This window comes from Strongylocentrotus purpuratus, unplaced genomic scaffold (genome assembly GCF_000002235.5).
Source record: "Strongylocentrotus purpuratus isolate Spur 01 unplaced genomic scaffold, Spur_5.0 spur5_scaffold_17, whole genome shotgun sequence".
Lineage (NCBI taxonomy): Eukaryota > Metazoa > Echinodermata > Echinoidea > Camarodonta > Strongylocentrotidae > Strongylocentrotus > Strongylocentrotus purpuratus.
This window is the reverse complement of record NW_022145602.1, coordinates 23,074,556-23,090,127: the sequence shown is the minus strand read 5'-3', so window position 1 is coordinate 23,090,127 and position 15,572 is coordinate 23,074,556. Positions and strand designations below refer to the sequence as shown.

The window sequence follows — 15,572 nt, the reverse complement described above, 5'->3', positions numbered from 1 at the left end:
CTCAGGGTCATCAGAGGTCACATCAAACTGTGAAATAAACTAACTGAAAAGGATTAAGGTGGAGGACTCGGCAGGTGAACCATTCCTAAATAAATTTGAGAACAAAGGACAAATAAATGAGATTTAACCTTTTGTAACTATTCAAAACTTGCTATTTTTAGTCAATTTTGACCTTGACCTTGACCTAAATGCAAAACCCTGAGTTCAGGTGATCTCAAAAGTATTACCAAATGAATTGGCATCCCCAAGTTAGTTGGAAATGACACCTTAAACGTTTTTCTGGTGTATTTGGTTCAAAAGTTAAGCGTGTTTGTACATTAGACCATGCGGACAAGCGGCCATTTTGGATTTGACCTCTCAGGGTCATCAGAGGTCAAATCTGACTTCCCTCCACATCTGAAAATAAATCTTATGGTGAAAGCAAACTATGCTGGAAGTTTCATGCTTTTCTCAAAAAGTGCACAATTTTCTTGCTAAGCCGCTGCACTATATATATATCTGTGAATTGAATGAGAAATATCGTCTGTTAACTTTAGCATGTAGTAATTCCACTATGTTTAAAGACAAATTAAAAGTAGCGAAAGATTGTTTCAGCATATGAATCGCCATAACCAATGCGTGGATATTGACACCCAAATGGCGGAAAATCAGTAAAAGAAGACCAAGAAATGGTCTCAAAAGTATAAGACCGAATTCGGAAGTCTGAAAGGTATTCATCATGCATTTTGTACAATTTGTATGTTACCTTATAAAAAAGTGGGAATTATTTAACTAAATACACATGTAAAATGCTGCAAAATAAGGCTCTGATTGCACCAGAGGGTCTGGCGCTATGCGCTCGAGATGTGCGCTATGCCACATTATTTGGTGTTGGTTACAAATCCTCCCTACAGTGTATTTCTGTTTTCCAAAAGTTGGCATCTCTGGTTTGACCAGGAGAGATTAGACCTCCCTGCACGGTCACTGACAGGTGGTTATCTCATCAAACCAGCTCTCAATTAACATAAGACAAAGGTTATCATGGGGGACCAATGGGTACCGCTTTGGCATTGTTTGCTGTATAGAGGGCGCAAGTAGCTGTAAGTAGTGCAGTGGGGCTTTAATGGCTGGATGTCAGCGAGTTCTCCACTTAATACAAATCCTTTCATTTTTTAAAGGAAAATTATCTTGATCAAGCCCAAGACTGACATGGCTAATAATGGCAACTACAGAGAGCTGAGATGGTTTACTGGTTGGGCTAAGCTAAGGACTGTGGAGCAGCACTTCTTACCAAGGATGATCTCAGATATCACAGACCAGGTACGGACTAGTGCGATCATCATTCAACATTTTGTGGTTTGATTCAATAGCCTCTGTTTTAGAGCCCTAAATTTGATATACCAGGGGGGTGTTTCACAAAGACTAATATCGACTTTAAGTTGGACTTAACTATGGCAGGCCATTCATGCCACTGTTTGCTCTCATCGTTTACTGGCATTGGTCTCTCAAGGGACGTACAAATCATGGTCACAAATCTACAGAATTTATATTTGTTGATAATTCATTATTGAAGGAATAAATATTATATAAAGATCATAATGGTGAGAACAACCAGTGGCATGAAAGGCCTGCCATAGTTAAGTCCAACTTAAAGTCGATCTTAGTCTTTGTAAAACACCCCCCCCCCCCCCCCGGGCCCTGTTGAAAACTATGAAAATTATGATTATCTTGTTTTGTCTGTTTTTTTTTTTTTTTCCCTCTTTGAAATGTCAAAGTTGGGGGTGCGGCCTATGCGGCGGTGCGGCCTTATCGCCGGCAAATACGGTAAGACATATCAAGTCTTCACTGGCAACTCATTTTTTCCAAACTTCATTTGCTTGATTTGATGGCAATGTCCATATTGTTTTTATACCATACATGGATATTTCTATAGTGCATTTTTCTCTAAAATTCTTGTTTGCTGATTTTATTGTAAGTATTACACTTATAAGATCGTATCCTTCATGTATTCTGTATTTAATATACCACATGACTTTGTTCATTTATTATTTCCAGTGCATTTGGCATTTTGCTAATTAAAATGGAACAACGCTTTATAAATTCTCATTTGATCTCCGTCTTCCGCTTGTTTTGTATGCATTAGATAACGGTTCCCATAGGAGATGCTGTGATAGCAACACGTGATACATGTATTGGGACTGAGGTGTGTGAGGGGTTATGGACTGCAAACAGGTAAGACGATGTGAAGAAGACAATCTTGTTTACAACCGGTCTGCTTTTTTAAAATTTAAATGTTTAATTTATCTATTTATTTATTTTTTATTTATTTTTTATTTTTAAAAATTATTTATTATTTTTTTAATTCATTTATTAATTAATTAATTAATTAATTAATTAATTAATTAATTAATTTGTTTATTTATTTATTTATTTATTTATTTATTTATTTATTTTATTTTATTTTATTTATTTAAAAAAAAATTATTATTTGGGGGGGGGGGGCAATAATAATAGTAAGAAAAATATGAACAACCACTACTACTTCTCGTCATTTTCTTCTTCTTCCTCCTCCTTGTACTACTTTTCACTATGAACATGACGGACAAAGAAAACGAACAAAATATACAGTTCCTCAGGTAGACAAAGAAACATCCCTTCACTGCTATTATGTAAAAAATGTGTAGAACAGGTGTCACATGCATATTCACCTGTTCTGCACATTTTTACATAATAGCAGTGAAGGGATGTTCCTTTGTGTACCTGAGGAACTGTATATTTTGTCCGCTTTCTTTGTCAGTCATATTCATAGTGTTACCCACCTCCACCACCACCACTCCCACTCCTACTACTTCACTGCTACTACTACTAATTACTACTACCGCTACTACTACTACTACTACTACTACTACTACTTCTACTAATACTACCACTAATACTGCTTCTACTACTACTACTACTGCTATTACTCAAAATGCTGATGATATAGATGATAATGACCTGATTTATTGTTTTCCTTCTCCCACCCACCTAGCCCTCATATAGCGATGAGTCTGGATGGCGTAGAGATCGTTACTAACGGCAGCGGCAGCTTACATCACCTCAGGAAAGGGCATCGCCTTGTCGATCTCATTAAGAATGCTACCTTGAAGGTGAGAGATAACACATTCACATTTTTTGTGAAATATTCAGAGGTTGTGAAATACATATTGATTTTTGTAATTTAAACAATTATTGATTACACAATGGGGGTTCCAGAGCTGCCAACCACTTTGTTTTTCTGGGAATTATTCCGTTTTTTTTCTCCAAACTACGGTAGTACGTTTTTTCTTCATAAAATCCTTTTTCCCCCTTTTTTTTTGTTGCACATCAACCAAATACCCTAAAATGTTGATCATTGCTTCAATAGAAAACTTCAGTAGAGATTTATGAAAAGTACTAATTTGCAAAAAAGAAAAAAAAAAGTAAAGAGAAAGGCGTAAATACATGTATTCTCAAAAAGAATGAAACGCTGATAATACCAACAAAAAAACAAAGGAAACCACCTACTTGTAAATTAAGTATAGGTCCTAACATGAAAATAACAGCATGAGGTATGGATATTTCTGCATTGGAAGTGTGTCGCACGTGGTTGTGACAATTCCTTTTTTTTTCTTGAAGTTCCTTTTTTTCGCCATCATGGTTCCTTCTTTTGGTTACACAAGGTTGGCATCTCTGGGGTTCTATGATCCCTGTTTTATCCACTTTTCTTAGTATGTTTTTTCTTTTCTTAACAATATGGTTGCATCTGCAGTTATACCAAGCTGCAAAGGTATTACAGAAATGGAATTTAGTACAAATCTACCTTCTATCGTTATCGCCTTTAAAACCTTCCAATTATCATTTAATTACTATCTATTTTCCTCTTGACAGTGTGGTGGTATCTACATGTATTCCAACCTGCGGGGCTGTGACGGAGAAAGAGTCTACTACTACGGGGGTTCTATGATAGCTGTAAACGGAGACGTGGTCGTCAGGGGGGAGGAGTTTGCACTCGCTGATGTTGTATGTTGACCTTTTTAATGTATGCATGCAAGGGCACTCATGCATATTCATGTTTATTTCCCTGTTGTGGGCGTGTCTCCCATACTACACTTTAAAAGCATTGTTTAACAATGTTAAATCTGAGATGCATGGCCCTATGTGTTATCAGTGTCTGTGATATGGTGTAATGTTGAAGCCCTAACAAAATCTTGAAGTGCCTCAAAAAAGTAAAAATCTTTGAGTGACGGGCTTTACCATACCGTATTTGCCTGCATAACGGCCGCAGTATTTTTGGAAGAGAAAATATCAAAAATTTGGGGTGCGGCCTATGCGGCAAAAGAGTAAAAAAAATTTATAAAAGTAAGTCAAAACCAACACGAATTTGCACATATGGGACTAGATCTACGAACGGTACAATAACTATACATTTCCACACATCTTACCAACAATTTTATCTTGCATTGTTGACATGAAGACGAAAATAAACTTCCAAAAACAACATCTGCCGATAGATCTTGATCTAAGTTCGTGCCAATGCATTGCAAAAGTAAAAGAAGGGCCCATTTAACGGAGCTGCCGCGAAGCATCTAGCACGCGAAGTCGCTATTTTGAATCCATTTCAATACACAAGAGAGAGGCGCAATGTATACATCACAGAAAACTCCATATGCTATCATTAGTGCGGCATGGCCGAGTGGTCTAAGGCGCTGATTTTAGTCACATCAACATTTGTACGCAAGAGATCAAATCCCGACTTCGACTATTTTTTTTTTTTTTTTTTTTTTTAAATGTCGAAATCGGGGGTGCGGCCTATACGGCGCTGTGGCCTTATCGCCGGCAAATACAGTACTCATTTTCCCCAGTAGACTGTAGTATTATAAAAACTGTTGGGAAAACGAAAAATGAAATTTTGATTTCCAATCATAAATATCTTGATAATCAGACAGGCCAATCGGTTTGTAAAAGTCATGGGAATTCTGACTGACCTAAAAGTTTATAATTATGATTGCAGCATGAGCTAAATCCAGGATTTTGTTTCAGAATCTGAGGCAATGTCACAGAGTCACTTAAAAAAAAAACCCACGTTGTAAGGAGACCAGACCACACCAAAATAAGGGGCAAAGGCGAAACGATCATGAATATGCATGAGCGCCCTCCCTGTTGTGGGCGTGTCTTCCATACTACAGTTTAAACAAACCCACGTCGAAAGGAGACACGACCCCACCAAAATTAGGGGCTAAGGCGAAATGTTCATGAATATGCATGAGCTCCCTTTCTGTTGTGGGCGTTTATCGAATTAAAAAAAAAAAAAATCCAATCATAAAATTCTTGATAATCAGACCCTATGGGATTCCTGACTGACCTAAAGGTTTATAATTACGATTTCAGCATGAGCTGACTCCAGGAATATGAGGCAATGTTACCGAGTCCCTTTAAAACAAACCCACCTCGTAAGGAGGAGACACGACCACACCAGAATTCATGTTTGTCATGCAGGCCAAGGCGAGACAAACATGAATATGCATGAGCACCTGTTGTTGGCTTGTCTTCTATACTACATTTTACCTATCTATTTTTGAATAGGAGATACTCAAGATTTCTCTAAAACTAAAAATGTTGGCGTTCATGAAATCGTCCTTGTTTTCACGAAGTGACGGTAGTGAGGAAAATCGTAACGCAAAGTGAATGCAATTTTTTTTCACTACCGTCACTTCGTGAAAACAGCGATGAAATGTCTTGCAAAATGTTTTAAAGTCATGAAGTCTCAATTCAAAGAAATTATTTAAAATTAGTGAAAATGTAATGTTATGGACATTTCTGGTTTTGCAGTAACTCTTATGTTTATGTAAATTTGCATAAGTTATATAATGTATATATAATGATCTGTAATACACCAGTTTACGGATCCATCAGTGCGCATGCACAGACATGGGTGCCATTTTAATTGGCGAGTAAACAAAGCCAATGACCTAGAGGTCAGTGGTATTTATGCGTAAATTAAGATTGCGCCCATGCAAATGATGATGTGCGCACACAACGCAGCGCGCAGGCAGTGATGTCATCATAATTTGCATGGGCGCAATCTTAATTTACGCATAAATACCACTGACCTCTAGGTCATTGGCTTTGTTTACTGGCCAATTAAAATGGCGCCCCTAACCGTAAACTGGTGTATTCTTGTTGAGTATATTGCACACAAGATTTTGTCTCAAAACTCTCTTTCTCTAAAAAAAGACCCCCCCAAAAAAAACAAAAAACAAAACAACAACAACAACAAAATAGCCACCCACCCCAGAAGATTCAATAGATGTGAGGCAACCAGAAAATGAAAAAAACAGTTTACAGTAATTATAATTATAGTGTAAAAGAGGTTTCAAAATGCCCTTAAATTGTTCTAATGTTAATGCTTCTTATTTAAAGTCTGTGCATGCTAGAATGCACAAACTTCTCAGAACTAAGAGATTTCTAGTTGAGGAACAAAGATTTCATGTAAATTGGTATAATAATAATGATAAATTGTTTCTTTTATTGTGCTATATCCAATTTAGAACTGATCAAAGCGCTTTACAAAACAAATAAATCAATGAATTAAAACTCATCAATAATATGATAGAAAATTTAATGCAGTTGATTACAATGTATTAAATAGGTGTGTTTTGAGATGCTTCTTAAATAATTCAACTGACATACTACAGTGTAATTCACAATTTAACCTATTCCGTGTAACCGGACCTCTGTAATGGAAATTTAGCTCACCTATCTTCGATTTTATTCTAGGCACATGGAGAGCCCGTTGTGTCTGTAGTTGAGCGAAGATTATATGTGGAGTGATGGGAAGATTGTATCAAGGAAGACAAATAATCGAGGGGTATGCCTAAATGAGCTCTTGTAGCTACTTAGGGATGTACACATGTAGGTCTGAACAAATGTTATTATTTTACATACAGGAAGTGACGACAGCGACCCTTGACCTCGAAGATGTAAGGTCGTACAGAGCGCAGGCATCCAGTTCGTCCATGGCCGTGAGTCTATTTGATTGAATTGTTGCAAGCACAGTCGAACCTGCTTTGCAGACCACCTGTATAGAAAGACCACCTGTCTATAAACACCACACTTTTTGGTTTCCCTTGAAGGTGGTTTCTCATGGAAACATATACTAAAGTAACCTGAGAATTGCACTTCCTTTAGATTCTCATTGCACTTTAAGGATTGCGAGATGGTGTTACGAGTGGCTATAATGGGTATAATACCATTGATCTACTAGATGTACTGTACATGTGTTTCAAAATGAAAGTGCTGTGTAACATTTAGAAAAACTTTCCCATGCAATAATTTAATGACAACAACACTTTCTTTGGTGCTTATATATCTTAAGATGGATCCGGGCTAACTTGGACCAGGGGACAACTCGCCCCAGCTGCAAAAATTATCATTTTTTGTCATTTTACCCTAACCCTAACTCTAACCCTCACCCTCACCCTAACCCTAAACCAAACTTACTCCTAACCCTAAACATGCAAAAGCTGACAGTTTTTGCAGTTGGGCAGAGTTGTCCCCTGGTATGAGTTAGCCCAACTCCTGTTAGATACATGTCAAAAGAAACATACTGTATTCTTGTATTGTTGTTAGGCAATCACTTATTTAATAAAACAAAAAAAATTATGCAGTTAATTTATCATCTTCTCTGATAATATTAAAATGATTATTTATTCTAAGTATTAATCATCATTCTTGTTATTTACTTTGAAAAGTTGTGATGATGTTTTTATTCTACAAATGCAGGCTACACGGTCGGAGGCTTTCCCTCGTATTCAAGTCGACTTTTCGATCTCCAACGACCGAGACGCTGAAGCGACTCCTCCAGTCCGGGACACTCTCAAGATGTATACAGCGGAAGAGGAGATAGCCTTGTCTCCAGCCTGCTGGTTATGGGATTACCTTAGAAGAAGTAGGCAGGTGAGGCCATTCATTGTATGACTTTGTCTGTGACTGAGATTGAAGATTTTTAGTTTTTTAGTTTTTTATTTATTTATTTCGGTTTAAAAAGACATCTAAATATACATGAGTCAAAGGTCCAAGGACCAAAACTGATCATGTTTACAAATTATACCATACAGTTATAAATACAGTAAATATACAACAGTGAGCCAAACGGACAGGTATGACAAGTACAAGATGGTAATAAAGATGACAAAAATAATACATTTCCATCAATACAATACCAAAATAAACTAAGAGAAAGTAGTGGTCAAGATCGTCAAATTACTAAAATAATATATGGTAATATTAGCAGATAAACAGACAATAATAATGTTGAGTAACCAAACAATCAAAGAAAATAGGGGGCAAATATATTTTGAATAGATGTACCCTCCTGTCACCTGCGGAAGAGGTGATTAGATCATTGGTACACCTTTGCTGTTCTGTGGTCATAAAAACATGAACCGGGCAAAACTTTTCATTGCACCATGTTAAAATAATTCCTCTGAAATGTGACAATGTGACAATGTGACAAGGAGGCGAGTTGGCTCAGTCGGTAAAGCCTCTGCCTGTCGAACCCCGGTGGAGTGGTCCACCTGCACACCCTAATCAGGCCGAGTATATACGGCATCTGCAAGAATCTTCAGTATTGAATGAGGCAGATTATCTTGAAGAAGAAGAAGATGAAGGTAACCCCTTGATTGTCAAGGTGTGATGTCATTCCACGAAGTTGGGGCAATTTTTGTGGCATATCAGAAGTGAGAAACTATGTCTCCTATCAACTGTAGCAATGTTTGCTCAAATTGAGTTTTGCATCAAAAGTATAGGCGACTATCTTCAGAAGTACTCAAGCCTCATGGTGAATCAATATTCTGGACCCAAAGTTTATGTAACGTTATATGAAATATGTTGTCCATGTAACGCTGGTAAAAAGAGAAATGTTTATAAAGCAAAGATTTTGATGAAAATCAACTGAAACAGGAATGATTCTGGCAGGGCACTACTATGTATATTCATTGCATAAAAGTCTTCAACAGATTATTTCATCTTCCATGTGTAGTAGAAGATCTCATACTATGTTACATGGAAATCATCATTTTTTTTGCCCTAACTTTATGGAATGGCCGCACATGTACTTTTCATAACAAAAGACCATCCCCCCTGAAAAAAAAATCTTTAAAGTAGAAATATAGTGATAATAATATAGCGCTTAATACATCGCGATGTCTCTTAGAAGCACTTTACAGATATATTATTATCCTGGTCATTGGATTTAGGTTTTTCTCCGCATCATGTATGCACATTTTTATTCCCTGGGTGCATTCCAGTCAGGCACCGTTTTACGAATGCTCACAATGCTGAACAAACTACATTAAAGGTAAAGACCAGTATTGGAAATGCCCCAATTTCAAAAAATGAAATGGAAGCTCTCATTACCAATCATGTGAAAGAATATGTTTTGACTAATACATGATGATACAAAATTTGCCGGGAAACCGCCTACTAATTCATATATTTGGTAAATTTGTTTCTCTCATGGTCTGTGAGAGATATAGGGTAGTCCCATATACCTCTTTCTGTGTATAGTGCTTGTAACTTTACAAAGCATGGGCCAAATTTCTTATCATTTTGATGATTCCAGAACCTTGCAGATGCTAGATGCTAGATGATCAACCTTTTCTGATTGATTCCACAACGTTTCTTTCACAATGCAATCGCATGACCATAACTGGTCTTTACCTTTAATGTTTCGCGTACTACCAGGTACCCATTTTTACACCTGGGTGGAGAGTGGCAAATGTAGATTAACCTCTCGCCAAAGAATGTTAGTGCCAGGCTGGCTGGGGATTTGAACCATATACTTTGTGATCTACAGTCCTGTGACTTATATACTACACAAACACCTCTACAATATTTCATAACACTAGACCATCCCGTAACTAATTATTTGATTTAAATTCCTTCAACTTTGGTAAACTATGTATTTCCTTTAAAAAAAAACAAGATCAAAATTTTTTTGTCTTACATTCATGTACCTTTTTTCTGTTGACAGGGCGGTTTCTTCATTCCTCTGAGTGGTGGTATAGACAGCTCATCCGTTGCTTGCATCGTTCATTCTATGTGTAGACTCGTTTGCCAGGCTGTTTTGGAAGGAGGTAAGAACAGTCAATTCCAGATTCTTTTTTGTTTTTCCCCTGATTATTATTTTTTAGGGTTGTGCGCGCCTGGTGGTTGCCCGCCCACAGAGCTCTGCACTTTACTGTAAATTTTTCTTGTTTAATCTGTTATTCAATTACTGTATCTATATCATCTGATTCTGTATGTGTCCAGGAGGCTACTAGACTATTTTGGCCATATTTCATGTGATATTTGTCATACATTTTACATCTACTGGTTTTGCATTCACCACTGCCTTACTTGTGTTGTAAGTAGCCATATTCACTTGCCTGTCATACCTTTACTCCACATGTTAGTGCACAGTCTGCACGGTTGTGCGAGTTTACACAATGAAGGTGGCTATCCTAATAGCCTTTGTATCTATTGTATGCATTGTATGTTACACTACTGATTCTTGTACTGTACTTGTGCATTATACCACTGATTCATGTAATGTAGCTGTACATCATAAGGGGAAGTACAAGTACATTGGTACTCCCATTCAGCGGTATGCTAATTCTGTTTCAAGATTCCGCATTTTACTACTGATCTCGGGAGACATCAGCCCCAACCCTGGGCCTTCCTCTCAAGGACCTAACTGTTCTGATGATTCCTTGACTATAGATCATACCTATGATAGTCAGACTCTTCATGCCCTTAATATTTGGGATGGTAGTTCCTCTGGAAAATGGCGAGAGGAGAATCACTTTGTTTGGGATCGGCTGGTGTCTCTCGGGATCAGTAGATCGTGTCGAAGGCGGAGGACACATCGGGGTAAGAGGGGTGGGCGTGATCGCTTTAAGGACCATCTTAAATTTTGTACTCTCAACTCCCGCTCTCTGCGCAATAAATCAACCATATTTCAAGACTTTGTCGTTGATCACAAATTAGATTTTGTCTGTATTTGTGAAACATGGCTATCATCCGATGATGATGCAGTCGTGGCTGACCTTTGCCCAGGCTCTTACATTTTCAAACACTGTCCACGAGTCTCTGGGCGGGGTGGTGGGGTGGCTTTTCTTTATAAAGACAGCCTCCAGGTTATTATGTCATCAGAAAACTACAACAGTTTTGAATGTATGTCTGCAACTATCTCCAGTGACTCAAGCTGTATGGACATCTCGGTAATCTACAGGCCGCCTTGTGGACATAGCTTCTCCAAATTTCTGGAAGAGTTCTCTGACTTTCTTGATGGTAGAATGTACAGAACTCCACCTTTTGTCATCACCGGCGACTTGAACATTCACTTCGACAATAACTCTGCACCGAACACACAAAAGTTTAATGATCTTCTCACTAGTCACGGCATCTCCCAGCTAGTCAAATCTCCTACCCATGACAAGGGTCACATCCTGGACGTTGTCATGGTGCGGAACGCTGATGATCAAATCCTGTGTTCGAAACCTCAGGTCATACCTGGCATCTCCGACCATTCTGCGATCTTATGGAAGCTAAACTTCGCTAAGCCTAGTCGGACCCACTCTACATATGTCAGTCGCAACATCAGAGATATTGACAGAGAGACCTTCGCGAACAGCATTACTGACTGCAACATCACTGCTCCTGCTACATGTAGTGTTGAAGAAGCTGTTCATCAATACAAGTTAGAACTCGGGAGGGTTCTAGATGCTCATGCCCCTCAGAGATCACGGAAAGTGAGGAATCATGCAGACTGTCCGTGGTATACCAATGACATTCGTACTCAGAAGAGGTTACGTAGACAACTGGAGAGGAAATGGAGGGCCAATGGCCGACTTCAGACTGACAAATAACTGTACTGTGCCCAGCGTGACCTCGTAAATTCACTTGTGAAAAAGGCGAAGCGCTCATACTTTGTAGATCTTATTGAAGACTGTCGGAATGATTCAAGAAAGCTCTTCTCAGTAGCAAACCGACTTCTGAATCGTCGACAGTTACCACCACTTCCAGCCCACACGGATAGCCAGCAAATGGCCTCTACATTCATCCACTTCTTCCAGACGAAAGTCAAGACCATCTGCGACAGTTTATCACCTGACAAAACACCACACCATCCCCTTACTTCCTCTTCCTTTGAAGTAATACAACCTACTACCCCAATGAGATTATGTCACTCTTACGTAAACTACCCCCCAAATCATGTCAGTTAGACCCTGTTCCCACTAAATTATTAATGGACTGTTCCTCCACATTCGCTCCCATCCTTTCTTACTTGATTAACTTGAGTTTAGAGCAGGCACATGTTCCTTCCTCATTGAAAATAGCTCATGTTACTCCGTTGTTGAAGAAACCTTCTCTGGACCGAAATTCCCTCCAAAATTATCGACCAGTTTCAAACCTACCGTTTTTGTTCAAAATTCTTGAAAGGGTTGTGTTTTCTCGTCTTTCGGATTATTTTCTGGACAATGATTTGTTCGACCCTTTCCAGTCAGGTTACAGAACCCATCATAGTGTGGAAACACTGCTTGTGAATGTGTCCAACTATATCCTGCAAGGGATGGATAGGGGTAACTCAACTGCTCTCCTGCTGCTAGACTTGTCCTCCGCCTTCGACACCGTTAATCACACTATCCTTTTGAACACACTTAGTTCACTTGGTGTCAAGGGTGAGGCATACAAATGGTTCGAGTCTTATCTGTCATACCACTCTCAGATCGTTTGTATTAATGGTTGCAAATCAGTTGCTTTGCCTCTCTCTTGTGGAGTACCACAAGGTTCTGTGGGCGGGCCCACTCTTTTCTCAATTTATTTAATTGGATTGCGACAAGTTTTGTTACAACATGGCATAGATTATCATATTTATGCAGACGATATTCAACTTATGATTTCCTTCAATTCAGATCAAGCCGCTGCAGAACGAGCCGTTCATCGCCTTGAATCTTGCATGGCTGATGTTCTTGATTGGTTGCTCGCACATTCCTTGAAATTAAATTTAGACAAATGTGAATTCCTTATATTTGGTTCCAAAGTACAGCTTAGTAAAGTTAATATCAATTGCATTTCATTTTCTGGCCACATAATTCACTTGTCACAAACGTGTCGCAATCTCGGTGTTATGTTTGACTCACATATGACAATGTCTAACCAAGTTCTTAATATTTGTAGATCTGTATGGTACATGTACCACTTGCGTAATATCGGTTTTATTCGTAAATATTTGTCCAAGTCTGCCACCGAAAAATTAGTTCATGCTCTGATTTCCTCCCGTCTTGATTTTGCCAATGCCCTCCTAATCAATCTACCCCAGAATCTAGTGTCCAAGCTTCAGAAGCTTCAAAACGCTGCAGCTCGTATTGTTTCTCTGACCACCAAGCGTACCCACATTTCCCCAGTTTTGCAGTAAAAGATCGCATTGTTTTCAAAATTTTGTTGCTCACCTTTCATTGCGTTCACGGCTCTGCTCCTCAATACCTTATCTCTCTAATCCAAAACTACACTCCTGCAAGACCTCTACGCTCATCCACTTCCAATTTTCTTGTAACCCCCAAAATTACCAAAACGTGGGGGGAAAGATCTTTTGCATACTCTAGTCCTCAATTATGGAATGGCCTTCCTGAAGACATCAAAAAATGTTTATCCTCTGATTCTTTCAAAACTCATCTCAAAACATTTCTTTTCAAGTCTTGATCTTTTTTCCTGTTTACACGCGCCTTGAGCACTCCACAGAGTGGATTTGGCGCGATATAAGTTACATTATTATTATTATTTTTTCCTAATTTTTTTATTTATTCTTAAATTATTATTTTATATATTTTATTTTTTATCATAATTTTTTCTTTCTCCTAAAAAAGACAGTCCCTGAAATTGATGTCAATCCATTTTTTAGATTGGGGGGGGGGGGGGGGGGGGTTGGGTTGAGGTGCCGTCTTTCCATGACTTGCTTGAAGCTTGAAAATCTAAAACCTTCTTTTTTCACGAAATCTTCGATTTATACAGTATCCTAGCATTGCCAAGTGCATGGAGCTGCCATTCAAAATCAGGCAGCATTATTTGAGACGGAAAATATTCTAGCAGATTGAAAATCATAACCAAATAATATTTTGACAGATGAAAAGGTGCTTGCAGATGTGAGGTCATTGACCCGTGACCCTGAGTACACGCCCTCTGACCCTAGGGAGCTATGCGGTCGAGTCCTGGTGACCTGTTACATGGGAACGGTCAACTCCTCGACCGAGACGCGACAGAGGGCCGAAGACCTTGCCCGTCAGATCGGAAGGTAATAATAATAGAAATATTGGATTCTTATATATCGCACGTATCGACCTTGCAAGGTCCTCAAGGCGCTCCAACATTACCCGGCTCTGCTAGGCTGCCAATTTCGACGCTCACAGCATTTAAAGGAATTCCTACCTACCGGTAACCATTTAACAACTGGGTGGAGAGTGGCAAATGTAGATCAATGTCAAGCACCTCCACTCAATATATAAAGTTTGCCAGTTTGGAAAAACATTATGGATTTTTATGAAAAACAGGTTCTAGCATGGAGGCAATCGAATTGGTCAAATGGCACCATGTGACCATGCATTATTCTTTCCTTCCGCGCCTGCAGTGCAAACAAAGTCCCATCAAAAGAAGGATAAAGCAATGCTAAGATGTGCATACGCGTATCTCTGGAAAGTAACAAATTAGGAGGCGATGGCGATTTCAAATGGCATGGACTTGAATATTCGCATTGAAACATGCATTGCACTGTGAGGCTGCTTTACTGTGGTGTTGTTCAAATGATAGCCCCCACTGGCAATGACTGCTATTCTTGGCATGTTGATGAGGGTTTTTGCTTGTTTCTTGACTTTATATTAAATTTAGAGACCCATTTTGTAAAATGAATAATTCTTGCTTTGAAACTTGTGCACTGCACTCTGTCCAGTCACAATGAGCCGGATAATAAATCCGACAAGTCTCATTTATTATCTCATTGTGTCTCATTGACAAACAATGTACATACTGTAGATGATTTACTTGATGTAATAACAGATATTGATTTTGCTTTCCACCTTTATAGCCACCATAAGTCTTATCAACATTTGTGATGTACATGAATTAAGATATAACAAAAATAATTTTTGCTTTTTACCTTTTTGGCCACTATACCGGTAAGTATTATTCCCATAGATGATAATATGTGTACTTTGTCTCGCCTGCGTAGCAAAAAGCGAGACATAGGCGCTGCTTTTCTGGTGACGGCGACAGCGGCGACGGCGGCGGCGGCGTCAACATCAAAAACTTAACCTGAGGTTAAGTTTTTGAATTTTTGATATAATTTTTAAAGTATAAGTTCTTAGTCAATGAAACTTTGACTATAGGGTAATCAAGTATCCCCAATCATGTGAGCAGAATTTCAGATCTCAAAGTCAAGGTCAAAGGTCATTTAAGGTCAACAAACTTAGACTTTGTTGTGGCATCAACATCAAGATTTTCAAAATGCTTCTTCTTCGTTATTTTTCAACCGATTTCGA

The 15,572-nt window shown here is 38.6% G+C and overlaps 1 protein-coding gene across 1 annotated transcript in view; it reads left to right on the top strand.

The window, feature by feature from the left end:
* The window catches only part of LOC575432 (glutamine-dependent NAD(+) synthetase), a 41,242-nt gene that overhangs the window by 9,427 nt on the left and 16,243 nt on the right, over positions 1-15,572 (top strand). Inside the window, exons 5-12 of the mRNA XM_030987931.1 lie at positions 1,158-1,299; positions 2,123-2,211; positions 3,011-3,128; positions 3,889-4,020; positions 6,948-7,022; positions 7,783-7,956; positions 10,034-10,136; positions 14,164-14,332. Coding sequence (XP_030843791.1) covers positions 1,158-1,299; positions 2,123-2,211; positions 3,011-3,128; positions 3,889-4,020; positions 6,948-7,022; positions 7,783-7,956; positions 10,034-10,136; positions 14,164-14,332 — 1,002 coding nt within the window. The remainder of the gene's footprint in view (positions 1-1,157; positions 1,300-2,122; positions 2,212-3,010; positions 3,129-3,888; positions 4,021-6,947; positions 7,023-7,782; positions 7,957-10,033; positions 10,137-14,163; positions 14,333-15,572) is intronic.